At 48.9% G+C, this 27,458-nt stretch overlaps 1 protein-coding gene across 4 annotated transcripts in view; it reads right to left on the reverse strand.

Moving 5' to 3' along the window:
• Positions 1 to 1,877: 1,877 nt before the first annotated feature.
• The window catches only part of GALNT10 (polypeptide N-acetylgalactosaminyltransferase 10), a 223,055-nt gene continuing 197,474 nt past the window's right edge, over positions 1,878 to 27,458 (reverse strand). For all 4 annotated transcript variants that reach the window (XM_082453912.1, XM_082453913.1, XM_082453914.1 and 1 more), the window contains 5 exons: positions 18,327 to 18,434; positions 12,934 to 13,155; positions 10,652 to 10,768; positions 6,477 to 6,626; positions 1,878 to 5,983 (listed from right to left, as the gene is read on the reverse strand). In XM_082453912.1, the coding sequence (XP_082310038.1) occupies positions 5,825 to 5,983; positions 6,477 to 6,626; positions 10,652 to 10,768; positions 12,934 to 13,155; positions 18,327 to 18,434 (756 nt within the window). In that variant the 3' untranslated portion in view covers positions 1,878 to 5,824. The remainder of the gene's footprint in view (positions 5,984 to 6,476; positions 6,627 to 10,651; positions 10,769 to 12,933; positions 13,156 to 18,326; positions 18,435 to 27,458) is intronic.

The following is a 27,458-nucleotide window of genomic DNA, read 5'->3' on the forward strand; positions in this document are numbered from 1 at the left end:
GTGGAACTAGAATATTCCAGGTTGACCGTTATCTAATTTGCTCCCCTTCTTCTCATGGTTGTAAGGAGGATCTGAGGCCCAGGGAGAGGAAGGGACTTTCTCAAGGGCAAATAGCATATAACAAACATAGTAGAACTCACTATAGGATCTGTGGGCTGTGAGTGGAGGAAAAAAAGGCCTGAAGTGTAATCTGAAACTAGATAATTCATCCATTTGTCCATTCATCAAATACTTATTGAGTCCTAAGTGCCAGGAGCCCCGAAGTCCCAACCCCACCGCGAGAAAAGGAAAATGCAAACCTTTGAGCACACTGGCAAATTCTCTGAATCTGTTTCCCAATAAGTATGCCAACAACACAAAAGAGCTCCCACTGTGTGTCTGGCTAAGCGCTTTTTTACCTTGAATTCTCCTCTTGCTTGCAGACTTGGGAGGATGAGGGGCTAAAACGGATGAGAAACGTGATCTTCTCCCCTTCCCCCCTCAGCTGTCAGTGACTTTGAAGAGGCACCTGAGGGCCAGTTGCCCTGGATTTGTTTCTCACTCTGCGGGCTCCAGGTGCCTAGTACGTGCCTAGCACCTTGAGCAACTCATTCCTGGCTCTAGACGCCCGTCAAAGGCACAACTGACGCTCTCACTCTGCCCAAACCCTTTAATGGTTCCTGCTGCTTTTAAAATAAAGATCAGAGACTCGGTAACACGGCCCCCGCAAGGCCCTACAGGGCCTGGCTCGGTTTGCCCCTCCTTCTCATCTCCTCTGTCTCTCCCACTCTGCTCCAGCTCACTGACCTTCATACCTGTCATGCTCGCCCCACAGGGTCTTTGCCCAGGCTGCCCCTACACCTGAAATGTTCTTCCCTCCCTTTATTTCCTAGTAAAATCTTTTTCAAGAAACCATTAAAATGTTTAGAATTCATGGGTGATAAAAGATTTTTCAAACAACAACAACAACAAAAAAACACGAGTTACAAAAGACAGTATCTACCTTCCTGTTCCAGGGCACAAACCTGCCGCAGTGGCCGGCGATCAGATCCCCCTTTCTGTTCATCAGCCTTCTCCAAGCCGCGGTCCACAGCGCCCTCTAGTGGGCTCTGAACGACAGCACCAGGATAGCTTCTGTTCATGGCCTCCTGCAGCCCCACCCCAAGACTCAGCCACAGGAGCACAGGTGGAGCTGGAAGCATCATCAAAACACTCACTTCACTGTGTAAAACTGGGACCTAGCTAGGGGGCAGGATTTGCACAAGATCTCACCGAGTCTGTTGCAGAGCCAGGGCAACCAGTGTTCTTTCCACTCCATGGTATTACATAATCGAATACTCAGAAGCATCACAATGCTTTGGTAAGCAGGGACTTGTGGCTCATGGGTGAACATAAGACATGAGCTAAGCCTGTTTCATATTTTCACTGAAACCCTCCACTCGTGGGTGTGGTCTTTGGGTGTAAGACCCTTTGTGGGCTACCCCGCCTAAGTCTGTGAACTCCTTCTGTGCCTCCAACACGGGAACTCCTTCCTGCCTCAGGGCCTTTGCACTGCCTGTTCCCTTTGCCCGGAATGCTCCTCCACCAAACTGCCTCTTGGCTCATACTCCCTCCTCATATCATCCATCTCTCACGGAGGCATTCCCTGAGTATCCTACCTCACATTGATCCCTACCCCAGTCTCTAAAATACCTTGTTTATATCCTTCATAGCCCTATTCACACCTGAAATCATCATGGTGAGTTGTCTGAGGTCTGCCTTCCTCTCTAGAACGATGGCTGTTGGGAATTTATTCTGGACCTAGCAGAGGCCCTGGGCACTGAGCGGGTGCTCGACGAATACACGGGGAATGATGCACTGGAGAATGGCGCAGGACAAGGAATTAGCCAGAGACCACATTAGAGAAAAAGTCTGGAGGTTTACTCAACAACAGTCACAATCACAGTTGTACATGGTAAGTCAGGTCTTCACAAAGGCTCACTTTTCCAGGCAGGAGATGAGAGGTTGGTGGTCTCGAGCTTTCTCTATGGAATCCCAGATGTGACTTCTCAAATATTCCTTGCTTGGAAGCCCTTTGGGATCCACCTTCAAGCCTGTAACAGAGCAGGACCCTGACCTTGTTGGCTGGCATGGCTGAATCAAAGCCATTTTGGGAGTGGATGTTAAGAGGACCTTGTCGCTAGGAATGTAGGTCCAACTCCCACCCCAAAGGTGACGTGGGCCTTGGCTCAAGATCAAGTTTGAACAAACATATTACTTGGATTTTCACAAAAATGCATCAGTTGAAAGCAGAAAAGAATTCCAGGACAGAACTCACTCCTTGCCCTTCTCCCACACTTAGAAATCTTCAGAAAACTTAATTAAAAATGCATTGCCTTCTAAGAATTACAAAGGATCACCCAATCTGTGCAAACAAGGGATCCCTGAAGCAAGGAGTCCAGATTTCTCAGTTACTACTGTAAAGTGCTTCGCCACTCTTTTGAAACTTCAGAGACGAAAAGTAGAGATGCACAGAAAGAAATATGGTGCCATCTTCAAGCACATCACCTATTTCTTACGGAGAAAAAGAAATTCAACCGGTGGCGAATATAATGTGGACTTTGGGAATCCAACAAGATTCAACAAGAACTACATCTTCAACAAGAACGGCTCTTCCTCCCCAGGTCCTAAGGTTGTATCTCCCATTAGATCTCTTTTGTGGATGTACTCCCTTCTGCCTCTGAGCTATTTCTTCCAAAAATAGGGAACTGATAGCTCCTGGACTGTTTTAAAAGTTGAAAGCTCCAACTGGAAGCACAAGGTGGAATGGCTTTTCACACATGTGCCTGCATGCTTAGCCACCTCCTCCAAGGCCTTGTACTGACAGTGAAGATGCTCTCTGCATTCCAAAATGTTTCTGGAGTCCCCCTTTGGAAAGGCTGCTGGTGGTCCACACAGGCATGACACTTTCTAGCCATACCCTGTTTTGTGACCTCATGCTCAGAAGAAAGGCTTTAAAGGAAAAAGGGTCCACATTCTCACCCATTACCTGGCTGACAGCACCTCCACAGGCTCCTGGCTGTTTGACTGACCATCAGCCGGGGTGGAGCAGGGACCTGGATCCTCGAGCCAGGTGGTTTTCCAAAATGAAGACAGAACAATGGGTGGCTGTATGTGCGTTCAGTTGGCCAGTTAACAAATGGACTTCTCTCCTTCCTTCCTTGATTACAGGCTATGCCAAGTCTCGGCACCTACAGATGTGGGCTCAGCAATTACAAATGCCAGAGTGCTCGGAGGACCTGCCCATCCTTTGTTGAGGGTGCAAAACCAGACTCAAAAGGAGAACCAAAGGATGGAAAAGAGGACGACTGAGGACTGCCTGCCACTGCTCCTGCTTTCCACATGCGTCCTGTCACCCACTTGGAGTGGGACCATTTGGAAACCTAGCCAGTGCTCCGCACTCCACCTGGGCGTGGGATTGGGGGCTGCAGGCGTGGCTTCCAAACAGGGCCCTCTCCCAGGGGCTCCTGAGGCCCTTCTTGGCCACAGATTAAACGAGCCATCCAGTCACCCTTTAAATTTGGGGTGTTACTTGCATTAAACGGAATAACTTCTGGCCTCTGGCCCTTGGGAGGCATTGCTGTCTCAGATCCTGCTCTAGGCCCAACGCCTCCTGCTTGAAATTAGACATTAAGACACACACACTCATCCAACAGGAACTGCACACACCACCAAAAATGTTTCCCCTCCCCCCAACCCCGCCCCTTTATGTCTAGCAAGGCACTAGGAAATGATTCAAGTTTAGGGATTGGCTGTACATTTGCATTTTTTCTTTTTAAAAGGCACAGGTTTTATTTTAATGATGCTGAATTACTCTCTGATGATGAATCCTAACTCAGTTCTCCCAAATTGCGACACTCTTGTTATCCTAGATTCTGGAATGGGTCTCATCTTTGACTCCTTCCTACAGAGGGCCACTTCTAAAGATATAGACTCCCTTGGAAAAGACACCAGGGATCGACAAGCAGACTTTGTGAGCACGGGGCCGCCTCTCCTGCGGGCAGGTGGCCAGAGCAGGGCTTGTGCTGAGGCAGAAGTGGAAGTGACATTTTGCCCGCTGCACGCTTAATCGGGGTGGTGGTGGCCGGGAGTGTTTACTTCCCTCCCCAGATAATTGACAGCCTTGAGATCAGCCAGCATCTCAAAGGCAGATTCGTGGCTCTGCTCCCAGATTTATGTCTCAGTTATTTCATTGGTAAATAACACAATCGAGAGGTTCAACTCTAATTGGAATACTGATTCAAGGACTTCCTGGGCTAGCTGGCAGAAGCCGTGGGCTGTAGACTGCGATTTCCATTTCTGAATCAGTGGGTGGCAGGCTGGTTACAGAAACACTTCCTATTAGTTTGGGAGCCCTCTGGGAGGCTGACACATAATTAACAAAGCAAAAGGTAAACACAAAGGACCGGCATGGAGCTAGGTGCACGTCTGTTCATGGGACACTGGGATCTGTTCTCCACTGCAGCTGTGACCATGGTGGCAGGTGGCAGGGCTTCAGGTCTGGGCTGAGGACCGTGTCACACCAAGGCCTCCGGTAAGAGCTGATGGACACAGGTCCCCTGCCCCCTCCCCCAGCACCACCAACCTTGGACTTCACAGATTGTCTCTAGGCTGGGGGCTGCCTCGAATGTTTTACACTTGGCTGGCTAATCACAGCATCCTAGAAATCCATATTGGATGCTAGAATACCAGAATCCTATGTGGCATTCTAGTTTGTGATCACAGTACAGAGTTCTTTAAAAGTTCTAGAATTCCATATGAGAACGAGAACCACGATGAGTCAGAGGCTAGGCATCGTGCCCACGGTCCACCCTGGGGGCCTGCGGACCTCACACCTCTGTTCCTCTCCTGAGGCAGGCAATTGGCCGAGAGAGAGAGAGAGAGAGAGAGAGAGAGAGAGAGAGAGAGAGAGAGAGGGAGAGAGAGAGAGGGAGAGAGAGAGATGGAAGCACTGATGAGGGAAATTCAGCCAGAATTTCTAGTTTGGAGGTCTTTTACTGGGCCCATGCCACAGGCCCAAGGCCATCTGAAACACAGTCCTGAAAAGCTGGTGGCTGGGCTGTCCTTGTGCCCGGAGAGCACTAAAATGGGCATTTCGAGTACCCTGAGAGCAAGGGGAGACGTCCTGTCTGTCCACGGCTGCAAAGGAATATCTGCGGGTCGCGCTGCTGCCCCCAGGCCTGGCAGCTGGCCAGTGGTCAGTACTGAACACTCGGAGGGCCCGAGGCATGGCTTTCGACTGCATCTCCTGGGGCTGTGACAGAGAACAGACGCTGGGCAGGCAAAAATTCAAAAGCTGAAACCAGTGGCCCCAAGAAAGACTTTTTCCCTTCTGCTGCAGATGGGTGGCACTGGTGCTAAAAGCTGCCCCCCTACAGACAGAATTTGTCTCTCTCTCTGCAGGACTGTCATGTATGAGCCACCTGAAGGCTAGGCAGCCTCAGAGGACTCATTTTAGGGTGGTCTAGGGCTGCCCTGGCAGTCCTCCCGCATAATGCTCAAGAGAACGTGGTGACAAAGTTGAAAAGGCTCTCCTGGATTTCCATGATGCCGCCAGGGGTGCAGCAGGCTCTGCTCTTGAGCGGGGCCTCTTGTGGGGTCTGCTCTCTATCCCGCCTCCACCACTCGGGGCCTGCAGGGCCAGGCGGACACCTGGCCCAGCTTCAAGCGCCCCCTCTGCCCTGGCCCGGCTGGCCAGCAGCTTTTATGTGACGGAGTCCGCAGAAGCCCTGCCTCTCCTGGGAGAGGGAGGCTGCAGTGAATGCCGGAGAGGACCCTGCCAGGCCTGCCACGGGAACGTGAAGGCTCAGTTGCTATTGAATTTTTCCAAGACTGTTGAGTTGGTGTGTTCAAACAGCCACTGCTGAGTGGGAGAGGAGGGGTTGCAGGTGTTCATGAAGATCCTGTGGTCACGTTCACTGCAGTCCATGCAACTGCCGCTGACGGGGTGATACAGGGTCTGGTCCTGCAAAACAGGCAGGTTATCAGCCGGGCCACACTGGGGAGGTGAACAAACAGCAGCAGCGGTAACAGCAAGGAGGCAGGGAGGCTCGCAGACCTGTCTGGCTCTCCTCTCGAGCACACAGTGGGCACTGCCCACCTCCCTTGCAGCTGGCCTTGTCACATGCCTGAGCTGTGCCCGCTGGGATGCGGGAAGAAGTGATGCCTGCCACTTCCGGGCCAGGGCCCTAATCACTGCCCATCTCCAGTCAAATTTCATTGGCTTTCAAGGTGGTTTTTTTTTAAGAAATGGGCTCAGCTGCCAACATTTAAGATTCTAGAGACTTCAAATGAAAAGCTGAATTTCTGCTTTCTCTTGGTGACTGGAGAGTCGGGCATGGTAGGTCTGTGGAACAAATGTGTGAGGGAGGGGCTCTGGGGATCGGGAGTGAGGCACCACATTTTTTTTTTTTTTTAAATCAAGCAGGCTTCCCTGTTCCCCCCACACCCTGTCTTACTTTGCGGTACTTCCACAGCTGGTTGCCCTTCATGCTGTGGCAGTCGTAGAGGGTGACGGGGCTGGTGTGGGAGATGGCGTCGAAGCAGAACTTCTTGGTGTGCTGGGGGTCTCCAGGCCGGATGTCCTCTCTCCAGGTGAAGGTGAACACCTGTACACACAGGCACATCGTGACGCGGGCAGCAAAGCTAGGGAACTCTCTTTTTTTGTAATTATGGGGAATTTTAAACACAGGGGTCCAGAAGAAAGTTTATTGACCACACCTGTCCCAGTGACCCAGCTTCGAGGATTACCAACTCACGGCAAATCTTGTTACAGCCTTACCCTCACCATATCCCACCCACACGTTATTTTGAAGCAAATCCTGGACATCCTACCACAGCAGGTGTCATGACTTCAGTAAATGCCATGATAACAATGAAAAGTTACCACAGAATCTTCCCTGTCATCAAATATCTTGAGTTCAAGTGTTCTCAGACTGCCTTACACGTTTCTTTTCACAGTCAGTCTGTTTGAATCAGGATCCAAACAAGGTTCACATATTGTATTTGGTCGATAAACTTTTTTTTCAGCAGCTTTACTGAACAGTATTTGGCATGCGATAAATTGCCCACATTTAAGTGTACAGTCTGATACGTTTTGACATAGTTGACACCCGTGAAACCATCATCATCATCAAGGTAGTGGACGTATCCATCACCCCAAAAGCACCCTCATGTGCCTCTGTAATCTCTTCCTCCTGTCCCTCTCCACTCCTCATGCCCCTAGGCAATCACTCCTCTGCTTCCCATCACTAGAGATTAGTTCACAATTTCTTGAATTTTATATAAAAGGAATCAGACAGTATGTATTTTTTTGGTCTGATTTATTTCACTCAACACAATTCTGTTGAGAGTCATCCATGTTATAACAACATTTATTAGTAGTTCATTCCTTGTTATGGTCAAGTATTATTTCACTGCATGGTACTCAGTTTACCTGTTCTTGGACATTTGGGTTGTTTTCAGTTTTTGGTTATTTAAAATAGAGCTGCTATGAACACGTGTGTACCAGCCATTGTATGGACGTATACATAATTTCTTCTCTCGTGGATAAATCCCTTGAAAAGGGATGGCTGGATCCACGTGTAACTTTCCAAGAAACTGCCAAACTGGTTTCCAAAGTGGTTGTACCAGTCGCATTCCCACCAGCGGTGTGTGCATGGTTCCAATTCATCTACATCCTTGTCAACCCTTGGTATGGTCAGTCTTTTTAATAGATTGTCATTTCAATTTCCATTTCTCTAATAACTATGAAGTTAAGCATGTTTGATGTGTTTACTTGCCACTGACATGCCTTCTTTGCTAAAAATGTCTGTACATACCTTTTGCCCATTTTTAAATTGCATTGCTTATTTTCTTATTAAGTTTTGAGAAATTTTATACTCTAAATATAAGTTCTTTATCAGATATATGCTTTGTAAACATTTTCTCCCTGTCTGTGGCTTGCTTTTCTATTTTCTCAACAGTATCTTTTAAAGAACAGAAGTTTTTCATTTTGAAGAAGTCCAATTTATCAATTCTTTTCTTTTATGAATTGTCTTTTGGTGTTGTATCTAAGAAATCATGGCTTGGGTTACCAAGGTCACAAACACTTTTGCCTATGTTTTCTTCTAAAATATTTTGTTTTAGTTTTTATGTTTAGGTCAATGCTCCATTTTGAGTTAATTTTTGTATATAGTCTAAGGTATTTATTGAAAAAATTTTTTTGCATATGGATATGCACCACTTGTTGAAAAGATTATATTTTGTGCACTAAATTTCCTTTGAACATCTGCAAAAGTTGGCTGTCCACATACGTGTGGGTCTATTTTTGGACCCTATTCTGTTCCATTTATCTTTCTTTATGTCAATATGACACCTTTAATTACTGACATTTTACGATACATCTTGAAATCAGTGTTAGTCTTTAACTTTGTACTTCTTCTGAAATTTTGTTTTGGCTATTCTAGGTCCTGTCCATTTTCCATACGAATTTTAGAATCAGTTTTTCAATTTTTACAAAAAAGCCTACTAGAATGTTAGGATTCTGTTGAATTTATATATTTCTTTGGATAGAATTGATATCAATTATTGAGTCTACCAACCTATGAACATGGTATGTATCTTCATTTATTTAGAACTTCTTTAGTTTCTATCAGCAATGTTTTGTAGTTTTCAGTACACAGGTTTTTCACATATTTTGTCAGTTTCACACCTGAGTATTTCATATTTTTTGTCATTGTAAATGCTTGTTTTTAATTTTAACTTCTGATTCTTCATTATTAGTATATAGAGAAACAACTGACTTTTGTATCATGCAACTTTGCTAAACTCAGCTATTAGTTCTGGTAGCTTCTCTGTAGATTTTATTGAATTTTCTACATAGATGATCACATATTCTGCAAATAAAGTCAGTTTTTGTTCTTTATTTCCCACCTGGATGAAATTATTTTTTTCTTGCCACAGGTTAGAACCTCCAGAACAATGTCAAATAGAAATGATAAGGTTGGAATCCCTGTCTTGTTCCTGATCTTAGTGGGAAAGCATTCAGATTTTTACCATGAAGTATGATGTTAGCTGTAGAATTTTTACAGATGCCCTTTATCAAGTTGAGGAAGTTCCTTTCTAGTCCTGGTTTGCTGAGAGTTTTTATTAGAAATGGATGTTAGATTTTGTCAAATGGTTTTTCTGGGTGTGCTGAGGTGATCATATGGTTTTCTTTTTCATTTTGTTAACGGTGAATCATATTGATTAATTTTCTAATGTTAAACCAACCATTCATTCCTGGGATAAATTACACTTAGCCATGATGTATTACCCTTTTCATATATTGTTGGATATAATTTTCTAAACTTTTGTTTAGAACTTTTGCATCATGTTCATGAGGGATATTGCTCTGTGGTTTTCTTATAATGTTTTAGTCTGGTTTTGCTATTAAGGTAATGCTGGCCTCATAAAATGAGGTGGGACGTAGTCTCTCCTTTTCTGGAAGAGTTTCTGTAGAATCAGTAACTTATCTTCTTTAAGCATTTGAGAGATTTCACCAGGAACTCTATCTGAGCCTGTAATTTTCTTTGTGGGAATATTTTCAACTACAATTTCAATTTCTTTGATAGAACCAGGGTGTTTTCCACTCGGGCTGGTGAGAACAGGCATTATTCCTGGCCCAGGTCAGTAAGAGGGCTGTATCACACCCCCATCATCACTGGCTCAGGAAACCCAACATGTGAGAGCCCCAGGACTTCTCCAGAACTCTTGGAAAGGACATGCCTTTCCACTGGGTGGCTGGCAGCCTATGCTGCTGGTGGTCACATCTGCCACCACATGGGAAGACAGCCAGGTTAAGAATGGAGCCAACAGAGAGGGAAGCAGAGCTGAGACCCTAGAGAGATCCTGATGACATCATCTAGACTTTTCAGTGACACAAGCCAGTAACTCCCTCTTTCTGTTGATGGCCACTTGGGCTGGGTGTCTGTCATTTGTAACCAATAGTCCAGACTGATGTGCAGGGCTCCTCTTTCCAAGGTGTTCAGGAGGCTCTTATAATGCGTACCCTGGGCTGACCTGTGACTCATCTTTTTTTTTTTGGCCGTGCTATGTGAGATCTTAGCTCCCTGACCAGGGATCGAACCTGCGCCCCCTGAATTGGAAGCATGGAGTCTTTTTAAAAAATCTTTGGCTGCGTTGGGTCTTCTTTGCTGTGCATGGGCTTTCTCTAGTTGCGGCGAGTGGAGACTACTCTTCGTTGCGGTGCACGGGCTTCTCACTGTGGTGGCTTCTCTTGTTGTGGAGCACAGGCTCTAGGGTGCACGGGTTTCAGTAGCTGTGGCACACGGGCTTCAGTAGCTGTGGCACGCGGGCTTCAGTAGTTGTGGCACACAGGCTCAGTAGTTGCGGTGCGTGGGCTCTAGAGCACAGGCTCAGTAGTTGTGGCACACGGGCTTAGTTGCTCTGCGGCATGTGGGATCTTCCTGGAGCAGGGCTCGAACCCGTGTCCCCTGCACTGGCAGCTGGATTCTTAACCACTGCACCACCAGGGAAGTCCTGAGACTCATCGTTGACACATGGCCTCTCCCTCCCAGTCCTGACCATGTGAGTACTGCAGGCCGCGACGGCACAGAGAGCCCGACTACTGGTCCTGAGGAGCGGCCCTTACCTGCATGTTGTTCCAGGCGGCCTCCCCTCGGCCCCGGACGCAGCTCTCCAGCCTCAGTGGGGAGCCCAGGGCCCCATGCTTTGTGTCTGCACACAGCCCTGTGCCCACATTGCGGATCTGGACAAGAAAGAAGCAAAGAGTGGACCAGTGAGCCACCTCGAGATACCTGCCTGGGCCCCTGCTGGGGTTGGGGGAGGGAACCAAGGCAGAGGCATCACATGGGCTGAGTGCTGAATTGTCCTAATAAAGCTTGCCCTGGGTTGGTGGGTGGGCCTTGAGCCTCTCAATAAAGGAACACAGAGAGCCGCTCTGCTAAACCCTGCTTTGTCCTAGAGCACGCAGAGTCCTGGGGTGGTGGCGGGAGCCTGGAGGGGAGGGGCTGTTAAAAGGAGGACTCCCCGGCTCCTCTCCCAGAGAATCTGACCCAACAGGTCCAGGGATCAAATTTTTCCCTCGTTCCAGGTGATCTAGAGACTATGCCTTGAAAACCACTCTAGAAAAGGTGTAGGGCCTTTGCCATCGGGCCTTGGAGGCTCCGCCTTTCAGGGCGGGTGAATAGGAGGCTCCCAAGAGGAACAGTGGTCTCACTAAGGTGGGGGTGGCGTGCGGGGAGGAACACCGTGGGAGCGTGGCCAGCCAGCACGGACAGCAGGCAAACCACCGTGCCAGGTGCTGGCATCACATCGTGCAGCTCCTACTTCACAGACGTGGCTCCTCGTTCGACTGAGGGGTAGGGGGTGTCGGGGCTCAGAAAAGGCCAACTCCAATGTCCGGCTGCAGGGGTCTGACCACCCAGCTGCCGTGTTCTGCATCCACCACTGTGTCCGAGAGGAGGCCACGCTCCCCGGCGCCGCCCCCAGCCAGCGTTTGATGGAGGCAGGCCCACACCCGGGGAGATGCGCGCTCCTCTGGAAGGTGATTTGGCCAGAAGACTGCCTGTTAACACGGCCAGACTTCCTTAGAGCCTCACTGCAGCCTGGGACCCTTCTTCCCCAGCATCACGGTCTGACGGCTCTCCCTGCCTCCCTGCTCAATTCTTTCCTCAGGCGTTGCCCCAGTAAGTCTCTTGCACGTCTAGTCCCATCTTGGTGTCTGCTCCTCGGAGGACCTGAACTAACACAGGGGAGAAAGCCAATAAAGCGGCAAAGAAATGAAGAGCTTCATGAGGGAAATCAAGATGACACCTTGTCTAGAAAACTCGTGCTGGTGTTGGGCGGGGCTAGGCAGATGGCTTAGTTGGGAACGGTCCCTCTAAGTTGCTGTGTGAACAAGTAACATCTGATGTTTCTGCCGGCCCAGCGCGTGTCTCTCCTCCTCTGGTAAAAATGCCCTGATTTTCCACGGGGCCACGGCTCCTGGCCCATCCCGTGGCCAGAGCATCCATCCTACCCTTGCTTCCCCCTTCTTCCAATGGCCACAGTGATTGGTGCAGGATCCAAGGATAAGACTTCAATCCTGGACCTTTGCTGGCTCTACTACTGGGAAAGGGGTGTTTACTTTCTGCTGGGTTGGGCCAAGCTTGGGGTTTCTCGGCCTGAAGCTTCTGGGAGCCAATCAGAACTGGCTTCAGCTGCACAAAGAGGAACGCTGGTCAAAGACACAGGAGGGACTGGGGAGCCCTATCATGTCCTTTCTGTGATGCTTCCCTGGATGAGCCAACGACTTCAGCAGCAGATAACAGCACAGAAGCAAAGGGAAGGAGGGGGCAACCCACAGTTCCTTTCCCTTCAGTTCTTTCTCATTCATCAGTAAGCCCAAGGTAGAGACTGTTGATAGGACGTGTACATTATCAAGAAGTGAAATAAAAACAGCTGAGTTAGTTTTGTGCAGTGTTTCCACTGCTCTGGTAAAAAATACAAATGCATGGACAAGGTCTGAAATACAGACTGTGAAATTTCACCAACTGTACACGAGTTAAATGCTCTCATTGCCTTTAAAACTGGCACTGCAGAATATAAAGATGAATGGTAAAATTCACACTAATAATTTAAAGTTTTAATTTTTCTCTACTTACAACATTCAATAGCAAACAAACAAAAACACCACCACAAGGCTAAGAGAGACCACCGAAAGAAAGTAAAAAGTTTTATATTTTATACCTCTACTGGCACTTTTTAGATGACGATAAGTTTTGTTTTTTTAAAAAATTTTTTTACTGAAATATAGTTGATTTCCAATGCTGTGTTACCGGCACTTTTTTCTCTGACCTTTGGACCTGGGGTCCGCACGTGCATTTTGCGCCGGGCCCCAATTATGTGGCTTGCCTGGCCCTTCAGACTCACCTCACCCCACGCTGCGGCCGGGGGCTCCACAGGTGGGTAGAATTTGGGCAGGTCCCAGGCGATCTTCGTCATAAACCACTTGAAACTCTTGCAGTTAAGGGAGCTGCGGAGCTTTTTCTGGGCAGTTACATCTCCAGCGGAGAGGTGGCGGTACTCGGGCCGGCGCTGGTAGATGTGCTCCGCGTACTCGTCCATCCACACCTCTGCCACTCGCTTCAGGTTCTGGAAGGGATAGGCAGGTGCAAGGGTCAGGCTCTCCGAAGGGCCAAGGAGAAAAGTGGGTGCAAAGGGTCCTGGAGGTGGAGGTCAACCTTTTTTTATGCTGCATCAAGGACCAGAGCCCCACCGTGTTTTTAAGTCTTCTATATTTCTATTTATTATTTATGCATATTTTAAGGACTCTACAACTTACGGTTGAATAATACACTGCTGCCGGTTTTCTTGCCAATCTTGCATCCCCTCTTTTTCTACAGATCGCCTCCCACTGATTTTCCTTTGGGGACCCACCCCTGCCTATTATCTCCTGTGGCTGAAGGAAAGGCATGTGACCCAGCCTGGCCAATGGGAATATAGATAGCCCAGACATAGGGATTGGTCAGCAGTGGGCATGTGACCTGGGCCAAGCCAATCAGAATCAAGAGGCATCAGTCCCGGATTTTTTTTTTTTTTTTTTTTTTCCCGTTAACTATGGGGAAGAATTGCTGGGTAAGATCTGGTGGGGAAGATGCCGAGAGCTGCTGGGCCATTTGGAAAGCCTGTCCAAGGTTGAAGTCAACCCAGAATGAGGCAGAGCTGAGGGTTAGAGCCAGGAACACATTGCTTCTTTTGGTTCCTGAATCCAGCCATGTCTGAAGCCAGAACTACCTCAGAGCTTTCCATTTACATGAGTCAGTAAATTCCCTTTCTGCTTAACCCAATTTGAGTTGAGTTTTGTCACATTCAACTAAAAGTGCTGCCCAAGTTGCCTGGTAAAAACGAATTATAATTTGCAACCAGAAGGTAAAATTCCCTCAGCAGCTGGAATTTTTAACAATCCTTTGAGGTGTTAAGGTTGCTGCTACTTTGATTACAAAACACAAAGATAATCAATAAAAAATGACAACCATATTACTGGCAAGTAGAGGCAGCAGCAGGTGAGGAAACATCCTGTTTGTGAGTAGACTTGGAGAGAGAGGAAAAGTGAATTCTCCTGTGTAACTGTGATGAAAATCCCTCACTCCACCTGCAGTGTAGATCCCGTCTGCTGAGAACCTCTTACTTTTCTTGGAAGAGCAAAGCATCAGGGTTCAGGGGAAATTCCCTGCTCCCAACATCTTCCTCCAACCCCAGGCTGTTGCCAGGATACCTCTCCCGCTTTAATTCTCTAGGCTTTATCATATCATTTTTCCCCTACTGCAATCCAGATCTCCTTCTGAAGGGTAAAAGCGAGTTAGCACTTTAGGCTGTTATCAATCACTCACACCTTAGTGTAAATGACTGCCCTAGAAGCAGAAAGTAAGGCTGCGGTTGGCAAATTTTTCTGTACAGGGCGAGACAGTAAATATTTTAGGCTTTGCAGACCATGTGGTCTTAACTCTGATGTAGCTATAAAGCAGCCCTAGACACTACGTAAGTGAATGGGTGTGGGTGTCAAAATTTATGGACACTGAAATTTGATTTTTTCATGTGTCACAAAATATTATTATTCTTTTGATTTTTTCCCCCCTCAGCTATTTAAAAATGTAAAAACCATTCTTAGCTTACAGGTCACACAAAAATAGTTTGCCAACTCCTGAGTAAGGAGGAAGGAAGCTCACAGGAGGAAGGCCCTGGTATCGAAGCCCAAATCCACCAACTCCTCACTTTTGCTGGCTCTGAGTTTGGGACTGGGAAACTACAAAATTTCCTTGCCGCTGTCTCGTTTTTTCTGACTGCTGAAGAGGTCAACAGTGGGTCAGAAATCAGTTCAGGAACATTGTTATCCCCCCCAGGCCCCTGCACAGCAGAGGCTGGGTTTAATTTAAAACTGTGCCCAGAGGAAGCTGAAGGCCTAAGTGGGCCAGCACATCTGAAGAGTCTCCTTTTCCTGCCCTGCCACCCAGGTCCTCTGGCTCACTGTCTGATTTGCTCAAGCCACAGGGACGATGAGAGACCACCGTGGTTTCTTCTCCAACCACAGGCAAGGATGGCCAATCTGACCAAGGAAAGGTGTTGAAATTCACCAGGATTCTTTTTAAAGGGTCAAATCAAATAATATTCTAATTTTAAATGATACTTAAATTACTATTTTAATGAATATTGCATTTTCCAGAAATGGCTTAGTAAGTCATTTCTCCCAGATCTTGAACTTTTGTACAGTTACTGGGCCAAGGTAAGGGACGTTTACTTTAAACGTAAAGTAAACTTTATGTTTATTTCTATTACCTCTCCCCTTGCTAGAGTCATGAAAAGGACTCTCGGATTTTAGCAGGCGGTGTGCTCCTCTTATCCCTACTCCTAACACCTTCCTAGTTCTGGGTCCAAGTCCTGTCTGAGGCCCCCCTGCTTTTCTTGAGTTTGGATCACAGAGAATTGTCTCCAGAATCTTGGAATAAGTCTCCAAACAAAAATCAACTTTTGTTTTGCCAAGTTTGAGTGGGTTTCTGTTACTGCCTTCCCAAAGACCCCTTGCCCAGAGGCACCGACGAGAAGGATCTTAGCACATTTAGTAAATAAATTAAGACTGGCTACTTCTTCTTGAGGCAGGCAAGCTGGTGGCCAGTTCATCCTTCCTGAATTGCTACTCCACTGCTCCCTGGCTATTTGTCCTTCTGGAATCTGTACACCTTTAGTAAGACTTTGGTTTCCCTCTTTAGCTGGCTCTCTTGGGGCTTTTAGGATACCTCTCCTCAAATCTATCAATACGATGTTCTAGGAGACAATACTCTAGAAGGATCTGGTTGTTAAAACACTGAACAAACATGAAAAATATGATCTGCAACTAAGAGAGGGTAGTTAGATACTGTAATAAAAAGTTAGGAGAGCTTGATTCAGGCACCTGTGGTCCTACCAATCTACATGGGCACTGCTCAGACTTAACTGGTTTAAAGTCAACAGGAGACTGATTCAGTACTGACAGGTGAAAAAAGGAGTTAAAATGTGAAAACACAGAATTCAGATAAGACATTGAAATCAACTTTCCAGTCTTGCTAATATTGGTGCTGACACTAATACTGCTAATAACAATAGCAGTCGCTATTTAAAGGACAACCACTCTGCGCCAGGCACTGGTCAGACCTAAGTGGGTTTGAATTCTGGTTCTAGTTTCTTTGTGTCTCTACATTTCACTGTCCTCATCTCTAAAATGAGGATTTAAAAAAAAGTGAGGGGACTTCCCTGGTGGCGCAGTGGTTAAGAATCCGCCTGCCAATGCAGGGGACACGGGTTCGATCCCTGGTCCGGGAAGATCCCACATGCCGCGGAGCAACTGAGCCCGTGCGCCACAACTACTGAGCCCGCGCTCTAGAGCCCATGCTCCGCAACAAAAAAAGAACATGATTCTGTTAACTCAGAGTAAAAAAATAAATAAATAAATAAAGTGAGAACTAAGTGAGATAAGTATGTAAGATGCTTTGCACAATGCCTGGCTCAGGAAGTTTTTAATGTGTTACTACAGTTCATCTATGGATCTATAAACAGGAGGTGGTGGTGTGTCTTTACTGGGCGAGTCTTATATCAATATGTGACAGCTCTGGATAGGGAAAGGATGCTTTTGGGAGTGGTCCTGCTCAGGGGTCAGAGATGTCCTAATGGTCCCACAGTCCCTAGTAGTTGGAAGAGTCGGTCTTGGGCTTACTGAGCGACTCCGCGGTTTTCCCGCCTGGCTCCTTCCTCTGAGGTTGCCAACGGTATTTCAGACGAAACGTGATTCCTGCCTCTCCTGCTGAACTAGACCTCGCACCCCGCGTGAGAGACGGCTGTCCCAAGCGCGGATGGCTGGTACGGCTGTCGTTGGAATCTTCGACCACTAGAGGGCATTGCTGGTTCTCTTTTTCCTCAACTCCGGTCCCCATAGCAAGGCCGGTCCCCATAGCAGCCCCGGCCGCCTCCAGAGCCCAGCATCCCACCCTTGGATGGAGCCCGGGGAGACAGCTGCCTCGCTGAGCCTCTTGGTCTTTCTTGTAAGTCGCAGGACAAGGGCCCTTCCGAGACCCAGAGGCTACAATTCTGCACGTCGTTGATTGTCAGGTGATGGGGGAGGGGGAGGCAGTGGCCTGGGCAGAAGAAGGCTGTGTGGACTGAAGCCAAATAGGCTCGCGGCGGGGGCCGGGGGGGGGGGCGGGCGCTGTCAGGAGGGGTCTTCACGGGTTGAGGTGGGGGGGTCTCCAACAGGCATATCTGTGTGGTGACCTTTCCAGATCCCACCAAACCTCCCTGAGGCTCTCTTTACCCTCTGGGGACCCTCCCACCTCTTCGTTGTTCTTTTGGGGTCACCTTGATTTTTTTCAAGACCCTTAAGATTTTAAAATTTTGTTATTAAGGTTTAGTGAAATATTAATAATACAAAACAAAAACTTCTGGCTTACATTTCCGTTTGTAGATAGTGCCACTTTAATTCGACCAATGATTGATACAAACCATTTTAAGGCACTAAAACAGTTTGACACAGAATTTTTGGCATGAAAGTGGAGAGGAGGTGAGGAGAAGAGAAAGACGCTAACATTTATTAACCACTGCTGTGCCAGGAGCTTTTAAGTGCCATCTCAGTCTTTCCCAAACACACCACTCCACCTGTATTAAATTTTACCCAACATGTTTCTTTAAATCACCCCGAGTCTAACTTTGTACCTACTTTAGCTTTATCCTAAGTAATAATGTCTGTGAAATCATGAATTTGCTACACTAATCCACATTAATTTCTAATCTACATTAATTTCAACACATGGAAATAAAAATGTTCCTATGTCGACCACCTAAAATCACCACATTGGTCACACTTTGGGGAACTGCATTATCTCCTTAATTCTACCGGCCATGCTAAGAGTTGGAAAAAATGAGCTTCCCTGAAGCAAAGGAGTAAACAGAGCCTTACAGCAACCCTCCCAAGGTCACAGAGCTAATAAGTGATTAAGCAGGGCTTTAAGTAAGTTCTTCTATTTTTATTTATGTTTGCCACACTGCGAGGCTTGTCTGATCTTAGTTCCCCGACCAGGGCTTAGAACCCATACCCTCAGCATTGCAAGTGCGGAGTCCCAACCACTGGACCGCCAGGGAATTCGCGTAAGTAAGTTCTTTTAAACTGGATTTCACCTGGAGGGTGGGGGGAGGGGCACATCCTCACTCCTAGGGACCACTAGGCCTAGGGCACGGGGTGTCTCTGCTCCGCCAATGGTCGTAGGCCAACCTCTCACCCCCTAGGAAAGCCACCACCTTACCCGGGCCAGGCTGACTCCGGCGGGGACCTTGTAGGGCACGTACTTCCTGTAGATATGGCCCACCCTGGAGCAGGGAATGTCCTCCATGCGGCCTCCACACATCCACACCTGCAGGGTGAGAAGTGAGAGAAGATGATATTTCTGCCTCCAATTCACGGCCTCCTCAAAGGCCAGCGTTCCTTCGTGCATTCATCGGAAGCATCAGCATGGACTGTGTACTAAAGCCCCCATTCACAGAACTACTAGGGATGTAGGAAAAGACAGCAGTGACGACAGCAGTAAAAACAGCTCACGGCATCGAGTGCTTACTCATGGCCAAAGACTACGCTATGGGCTTCGCACGCACAGCTGCACGGAAGCCTCGTCAGAAAACCCATCAAGTAGGTAGGAACGGAGCTCCATTTTACAGATGAAGAAACCGAGGCTCAGAGAAGCTAAGAAACTTCTCTGAGGTCACAGGGTTGGTACATGGTGGAGCCGGAATTCAGAGCCAGCTTGGGCTGACTCTAGAGTCTGACCTCTGGACAAGTGTGAGAATTGTGAGGGGTAGGCGGGGCTCTGTGGGAAAGACTGTGGTGATCACTTCGTGGTGCTGTCCGCAGGTATGACAGGGGACAAGGTGGCACACAGGCTGTGTATTTGCCGACTCTGGCATTAAATGCTGTTGTTTCCTTCTAGATCTTGCTGGGTCACCCTGAGCAGTCCCCTGCCTCCCTGCCCTGACTCTCCTGCAGGGTAGAGGCGGGCAAGGCTTCCTGTGGTGCGGGAGCTGATGCTTCTCCTTGTGTCTCCCTCCACAACCGGTATCACAGAGATCTCCTGAGTTGGAACCCTGGTCTGACAACAGTGTGGGAACTCTTAACAAGTACAATCAACCCACTGAGGGGCCCAGCCTAAACAGACCCCCTCTGGCAGTCCTGGGTTCAAATCCTGACTCAGCCACTATACAGCTTTGTGACTTGGATCAAGGCACCTAACTTCTCTGAGGCTCAGTTTCCTCACCTGTAAAGGATTAAATGAGGCAGGCTCAGGGGATGCGGTATTGTAGGTAAGGTGCTTAGCACAGGACCTGGCACCCAGTCACAGCAGTGTGAGATACTACAAATGATGGATTCATACATTTGATTGATATTTATGGAGTGCCTGCTACATGCCACACATGCTGCTAGGCACATACAGCAGTGAATAAGTTGGCCAAGGCCCCTGCTCTCATGGAGGCGGAGTGTGGTGGCCAGACTCCGAGATGCCCCCAAGGATCCCTGCCTCCTGGTATTTGCACCCTCCCAAATGAAGCACGTGAGGACTGACCTGTGTAACCAACAGGATACTACAGAAATGATGAAGGACACTGTGGCTCCCACCTTGCTCCCTGGGATCACTTGCTTTGGGGCAGCCAGCTGCCATGTTGTGAGGACACTCAAACAGCCCCATGGAGAGGTACAGGTGGTGAGGAGCTGAAGCCTCCTGCTAATAGTGCTAACCTGCCCACCACGTGAATGAGCCATCTTCGAAGTGGCTCCTCCAGGGACTTCCCTGGTGGTCCAGTGGCTAAGACTCTGCGCTCCCAATGCAGGGGGCCCGCATTCCATCCCTGGTCGGGGAACTAGATCCCGCATGCATGCTGCAACTAAGAGTTCGCATGCCGCAACGAAAGATCCCATGTGCTGCAACTAAGACCTGGTGAGTCAAGTAAATAAATAAATAAATAAATATATTTTTTTAAAAAAAGGCTCCTCCAGCCCCAGTCAAGCCTTCAGATGACCACAGCCCTGGCTGATACCCTGACTATAACCTCATGAAAGACCCAGGCAGAACTATCTTGCTAAGCCACTCACAAATCCCTGACCCACACAAACTTTGAGATAATAACTGTCTATTACGGCTTTAAGATTATGTTTTCCTGTGGCAGTAGATAACTAATACAGGGACTTTCAGATGGTGATGTGTGACCTATGGAAGCCAGAGCAAGTAACTGGATGGACTCACTGGATGGAGGTATGGGATGCTGCGCTACCCCCACCTGTCAGGGGAAGCCTCACCTAGAAGGGAGTATTTGAGGCGAGACTTAAATGATGAGAAGATAAAATAAAATAAAGATCTGAAGGGTGAGAGAGCAGGTGGAGAGAAGAGCGAGTGCAGAGGCCCTGGGGTAGGGAGCCAGAGGCCTGGAGCAGAGGGAGCAAAGGCAGGAGTGAGGGGAGAGGAGGTCATAGAGGTGAGTTGGACAATCATAAGGGTCTCTTGCAGCAGAACTAGGAGTCTTCACTGAAAGTGTTCAGTGAGGGAGACAACACAATCCACCTCTCTTTTACAAAGATGACTCTGTGGAGTGCAGGATGGCCTGTAGGGTACAGAATTGGGGGAGGGAAGGCCTCGGGGGCTTTTGTAGATACAAAGCAGTCATGGCTTAGGGTTTGTGGGGCTGTGGCGATGGTGGGACATAGCTGGATTTGGGACATTTATTATTAATTTCATTACTGTATTCCCTCATTTGTGGAGTGAGGAGCAGGAGCGGGGATATCTACAACCCCGATTCCATGCAAAAGAGCCTTTTCCACCTTGAACTGCTTGACAGGATACTGGGGATTCGGCTCCGTATCTTGATTAATTCAGGGGCTCTAGAAGGGCTCCTTGCACACCTGAGGGGTCTCAGTCCCCCATCACTTCCTGCCAGCAACTGTCTCCTCCCCACCCCAGACGTACTCTGTCCTGGGCTTCCCACAAGGGATAGGCATGCGTGGGCCTGCAATTAGTGGAAATGCTGCCTGGAGAAATGCAATTATATTCTGATCTTGGGGGAGAAAAAAAAATCGAGCAAGTCAATAGAACAGAACATTGGTCTTGAGATAATGGGCTCCTGATGGTAGATTAATGTCAAGGCCAAGCCAAGAAGTTTATTTTCAAAGCAGGAGACATTGATCAGGCGCCAGCATCCTGTAACAATGACTCTTCCTTTATACAAAGTGACTGATGTGGAAGCAATGTTTTTGCCTGGTGGATATTGCCCAGGTCGCCGCTGGGCTGCCCTTGCCTTTTGGAAGGCAGAGCAGCACTGAGCAGGTGGAGGACACCTTACCCTGCTCTATTTGTGAACGTCTCCTGGGCAGCTGACTAGGCCGGTGTCCAGCTCTCTCGACTCCATATTAAACTTGCATTAGCTAATGAGGCTGTGTCTCTGGCCCTGCTTGGCAGGGAACCTTCCTTTATGCAGACGGATTATCAATTTCCAAATCCTTCCCTGTGCTGTGACCTTGGGTTTCTTTGGCCCTGACCACGCTGGCCATCAGCCGGAAGGTTCCTGAGAGACCAGGGTGACCTTGATCTACTCAGAGGTTTGAGGCATCCAAAATTCCCTCAGATTCCTGGGATGTCTGCAGCCCAGGAGGAGTGCTGGCTTTGGACGATGGGTTTACTCCACGGCTTCCCTGCCCTGGACATGACTCACTGACGGCTGAGTCAGAACTCGAACTGCCTTTAGAGAGATGCACACCTGTTCAGCAAAAGCTGCTGCCAAGCCCTGAATCCTCTGGAAGCACCTCAGCAGTCTGAGAGGGGCCCAGCTCAGGGTACACTCAACCCTTCAGAACTCCCTCTGGCCCCCCAGAACACATCATACATAGCAGGCACCACCCCCGTGGTGTTCGCTGGTTATCTGGCAGGATCCCAAGACTGGAGGGGCCTCTCCATCCCGGGACATGACAGAAGCTGGAGGCATGCGATTACACCATGACTTGCCGTGGGCTGGGGAGCTGGGCAGATCCGGTCCTGGACTCCAGGTTCAGCTCATGGCCCATGTCACCTCCCTGTGTACCTTCAGGCCCCCCACCTCCCTCCCTTCACAGCTGAGGCAGCAGCCACCCAAGACCCACAAAAACCACAGCACGGGGGGTTATGAGCAGACACTGTTTTCCGATCCCAGCGCCACCAGTGCAGCCGTGTGACCTGGGGATGACAGTCACTGCTACCTTGCAAGGCTGCCGAGAGGGACTGAGACAAGCTGTGAAGAGCACTCAGCCTGATGCCTGGCCGTAGCGAACCTGATTAACGTCAGTCATTTCTATTTGCGAAAGAACGAGAAATACCACCACCTTGAAATGATACAGTATTTGCCCTTTTGCCCAACACCATGGTATTTTTTATCCTATGGCCTGATTTCCCAAATGGATAAAGTGAAGCTCAGAGACATGATGTAGTTTTTCAAACAGACTTGGTGGCAGAACCTGCAACTGACCAGGAGAATGACAGTGCCAGGCGGGTGGGGTACAGTCACGGGGCTTGGTTGCCCGAGGGTCTTCTCCTCTCCCCCAAGTGATACACCGGCAGGAGAAGAGCCCAGCTGGTGGCAGAGAGAAGGGGAGAGCCTCACAGAGCTGGCAGCAGCTGCAACCGTGTTTGACCAGGACCCCATCATATATGGATGGGGACAAAGACAGGCCACTGTGATGACATCTTGCAGCCCCTCTCTGCTGTCAGCTTTCTTCCCTCCCTCCCCTCCATGCCCTTCCTAGTCTCCACCCCCGCGGGGGGTGCAGCTGTCTGCTCAGGGAGCCTTGTTCCACCATAAGGAGTTTCCAAACACACCCTGCCATCTCGTTCCTTGGTGCTGTTTTCTCCTGTGGATCAGTCTTCTCCCTGGAAGCACCATGCCACTAGACAAGTACAAATCTAATTGTAAAAGCTTGCTCCCCATCCATTTTCATTGCTGCTTTGATTTATTTTATTAGCAAACTTCTTTTGTGTGATGACAGGCTTCATTACAGTGTCTATAAAAGACAATTACTCGCTCTTACCTCCTAAACTGAGGAGGAAAGAAGCGAGTGGTGATGAGCATCAGGAAGACACAGTGGGCCCCGGTGAGTGCGTGGCGAAGGGGCCGTCCTGCTGAGGGGACCGCGAGTGAGCAGCGGCGGGGCGAAACCTCTCTCTCAAGGGCACGGCTGCCTGGAAACCAATCAGTAATGGATGGGCACCCTACCTGCCCAGGGAGGGGAGAAGACACCAGTCAGCCATGGCTTTTGTGCCTGGCAGCTCGGCTGAGGACCCCGATGAAGTCCAAACCCTGTTCAGTTGCGCTTGGGAGCTGCACCATTAATATGCAATTAAAAGAATAATCGTCACCAATTATCCTGCATTATCTGTGAGCTTAGGAAGAACATAGGGTAGCCGGGATGAGCTCGGTTCTGGCTCTTAAGCAAGCTTTATGAATCTGAAAGCCTCAGTTTCCTCACCTGCAATATGGGATGTATTATTGTGCCTCCCTCCTAGGGTTGTGATGAGGCTGGAATGGGGTAATTCTGAAGCACAGAGGACTCTGAGCAATCCTAATGGTGCTACCTGGGCACGTGGTGGCTGGCGCTACTGGTGGAGGGCGCCACACATATGCCACGCAATTTCCCTTCAGAAAAGAAGGAATGGCGTTGGATCCATGTCTTCTGGAAGTTCATATGATTTTGAACATATTAGTTTGTTTCGAACAACAAGATACTGTTTCAGGAAGTCTCACCAGCAATGAAAGGATCCCACTCATGTTCATTTTAGATGCTTATACTGGTTACAGGGTACAGTTGGTAAAAGAGCAGGAAAAAACCCAATTTTATTTTTCTTTTAAAAATCCATTTAAATTTACTTCTAGGTTAATATATGATTTTATATAATATAGTTTTAAGCATATGTGTATCTAAATGAATAAATTGAATATCTGACTGTTCCAACAATATCCTGGGGCTTCCCTGGTGGTGCGGTGGTTAAGAATCCGCCTGCCAATGCAGGGGACACGGGTTCGAGCCCTGGTCTGGGAGGATCCCACATGCCGCGGAGCAACTAAGCCCGTGTGCCACAACTACTGAGCCTGTGCTCTGGAGCCCATGAGCCACAACTACTGAGCCTGCGTGCTGTAACTACTGAAGCCCGCGCACCTAGAGGCCGTGCTCTGCAACAAGAGAAGCCACTGCAATGAGCAGCCTGTGCGCCGCCAACGAAGAGTAGCCCCTGATCGCTGCAACTAGAGGAAGCTCGTGTGCAGCAACGAAGACCCAATGCAGCCAAAAAATAATTAATTAATTAATTTAAAAAAGAAAAACAATATCCTGAGGTGTTTATAGTCAACTTGGCCAAAAAATGGGGGGTGCTTGCCTTACATTAGGGCTTTTTTTTTCTTTAATAAATGAATTCAGTTAAGTTGCAGGATCTCTTAGGTTTTGGCTCCTATTTGAAATAGCACAATCTCCCAACCACCCAGTGCGGGAGGTATTGGCATGCCTCTTACACATGAGGAAAGCGAGGCCTAGCGAGGTCCAGTGCCTTCCCCAGGGCTCCTCAGCTCATAAGTGGCAGAGCCCAGAGTGGAATCTGGGGTGGGGGCCCCCAGAACTAGGCAGATCTGAGACTGCACCTTTGATCTTTCTAAAGCCTGGTCCTGACCCTATCATGGTCTTCCACAAAGACCCCTCTTGGCACTTGTATTATCTGCAGGACAAAGGGGTCACCCTGGGCTTGCGGTCAAGGCCTCTGCCCCCTGCTCTGGTCACCTCCGATCCCCTCCACACCCGCTGGATGCCACGTATGGAGGCTGCTGAGAGCCAGCTGCAGTACACTCACATTTCTGCTCTCTTGGGCACATGTGCTTTTCTTTCCATGATCAATGCAGCCCAGTACAAACATTCATTCATTCATTCATTCACACATAGCCTGGTCATTGGTCAGCCTTGCTCTAAAACCCTGTTGGAAGAGATGGAACAGAAACTGGCAGCCAAGTGTGGGCCCAATGATATAGAGCCTTGAAAGTGGGGTGAAGGTGTTGGTACCTGTGGGCCAACCTGCCAACCAACCTACCCATTACTCTATCTTTCCACATCCCAGCCTGAGCATCCACTCTGTACAAGACTTTACCTACTGATTACAGCCACGATTTTCAGTCTTGAGTGAGCATCAGAATCACCCGGAGAGCTTGCTAAAGCACAAACCGCTGGGTCCCACCCCTAGGATGTCTGACTCAGCAGGTCTGCGTGGGATCTGAGAATTTACATTTCTAACAAGTTCCCAGGTGATGCTGGTGCTGCTGGGCTGGGGACCACACTCTGAGAACTAGTGCCTCCTGGATTAGTGACAGCCCCTCTCAGGACAATGGTGCCTGCCAGTTCACACTGTGTCTCTAGACAGCCTTGTGAGTTTGGGGTTATTAGTGTCCTTTCAATGAGGAAGTAAAGGTTCAGCAGAAAGGGCAGGTGAACTGTCCCAGGTCTCACTCAGAGTTCATTCCAGAGCTGGGCCCGGAGCCAAGGTCTTTGGCCTCTGTGTTGCCGGCCTCAAAGCTCCTTCCATGCCTGTCTTCCTGCAACTGCAGCCCATACACATCGACCACAATGCCGAGGTTAACAGCTATCATAATCGATTATTTACAGTATGCCAGGCACTGAGCTAAGCTTTTAACACATTTTGATTAATAGCATGCTCACACCCACACTATGCAATAAGGATCATTCTATTGCCACTTTACAAGAAGTCCAGAGAGGTTAAGTCACTTTCCCAAGGTCACACAGCCACTAGCTGATGGAGCTTTCACCTGAACCCAGGTGGTTTGATTCCAAAGCCAATGTACTATGCCGCGCCGTTCTGCCTCCTTTTTTAACATGAAGGTTCTGATCCAAACAGCTACCACTCACTGACTGCCTTCTTTTTGTCTGTCTCCAGGCTAAACAAACGTTTTATACCATTTAGTTTTTTATTTTGGCCTCGCCTTGTGGCATGTGGGATCCCTGACCAGGGATCGAACCTGTGCCCCTGCACTGAGAGCATGGAGTCTTAACCACTGGACTGCCGGGGAAGTCCCTACCATTTAGTTTTTGTAACAAACCTCTGAAGACGTTCTTATCTCCATTTTTAGCAATAAAAGACCGAGGCATGAAGAGATGGGCGCGTGGCTGGTTAGGGAGCGATGTACTGCAGGTGACCCTCGGGCTTCCGAGCCGTCTTCCTGGAGCAATGGTGGGAGGGGCAGGTGCCCACAGACAGAGACACTCATGGAATTTCAAATGGCTGCTCAAAGTCAGGAGCAGAATGCCTTCCCTGTTCTTGGCAGACAGCTCTTAGAAAGTCTGGGTACATGTGGCTGGGAGGAAAATGCTGCATGCGGCAGAGCAAGTTCCCAGCATCCTCGGATAACCCAGTGAAGGAAGGAGCTAGCGCTGGGTTCCCGGCAGCGACACTGCAGCTGGTCTGAGTCAGAGGGGGCTGGGAGGGGGTGATGGAAGGGATGGGGAGAGGCGATGGCAGGCTGGCGCTTGCGTGGGGGCCCCGAAGGCCCTCCTGGGTGGCAACTTAACCCCCTCAGGGCTGGTCCTGACTTCTGGGGCCTCCCTGTAGCAGTGGCCTCTCTCCAGGCTGCCCCCTCCCTCCAGGTGGAATGAGATGAGCAGTGGGCTTAGAGTCAGGACATCTGGGATTTAGCCCTGGCTCTGCCACCTTCCAGCTGAGGGACCCTGGCCCTGTCCGCTAAGAACTTGGGGCATCAGGTCACAACATCACTCCTCACCTGTTTCTGGTGTGCATACTACTTTCTTTTCATACACCCTATTTCACTCAACCCTCTTGATGACACATGAGTTTCAAGGAAGGAAAATCTGAGAGTTTCCTTTCTTTAAATCTGCCCACGGCAGTCTGGGGCTGGGTTGGCCTTTGGTAACTGTATCAGTGTTGGGACTATGCAGACCCACCCACCACTGAGGCCTCCTGCCTCTGCTCAGATGTGGTGGGTTTCCCTCTCGGAACAAGGCTCTCCCTCGTTCCCTCGTGTGGCTTTCTGTCACTCCCTTGCTCAAGCGAGCCTGCCCCAAGGGACCCTCTGTACGTCTCCATCTTTCTCTCCAAGGGCAGCAGGCTGCTGCCCTTGCCTCCTGGAACAGACCCTGCAGAGGTGCGCTTGGGGTCTCCATCCTTCCCTGGGGGTCTCCTCACCGTGACTCCCTTCTCTGTAGACCTCACTTGGGGGAGAATCTCATCCCTGAACTTGCCAATGGCCCAAACGAAGCACTGGGATGTGTATGGGGTGGAGGAGGGGGAGGGCCGGGAGGCTGAAGAAACAACAGTCTTCCCTTCTTCTCGGTTAAAAAAAATATTAATTTTTCTCCTGATTAC

Source organism: Balaenoptera physalus (genome assembly GCF_965194825.1).
Source record: "Balaenoptera physalus genome assembly, chromosome: 3".
In the NCBI taxonomy this organism is placed as follows: Eukaryota; Metazoa; Chordata; class Mammalia; order Artiodactyla; family Balaenopteridae; genus Balaenoptera; species Balaenoptera physalus.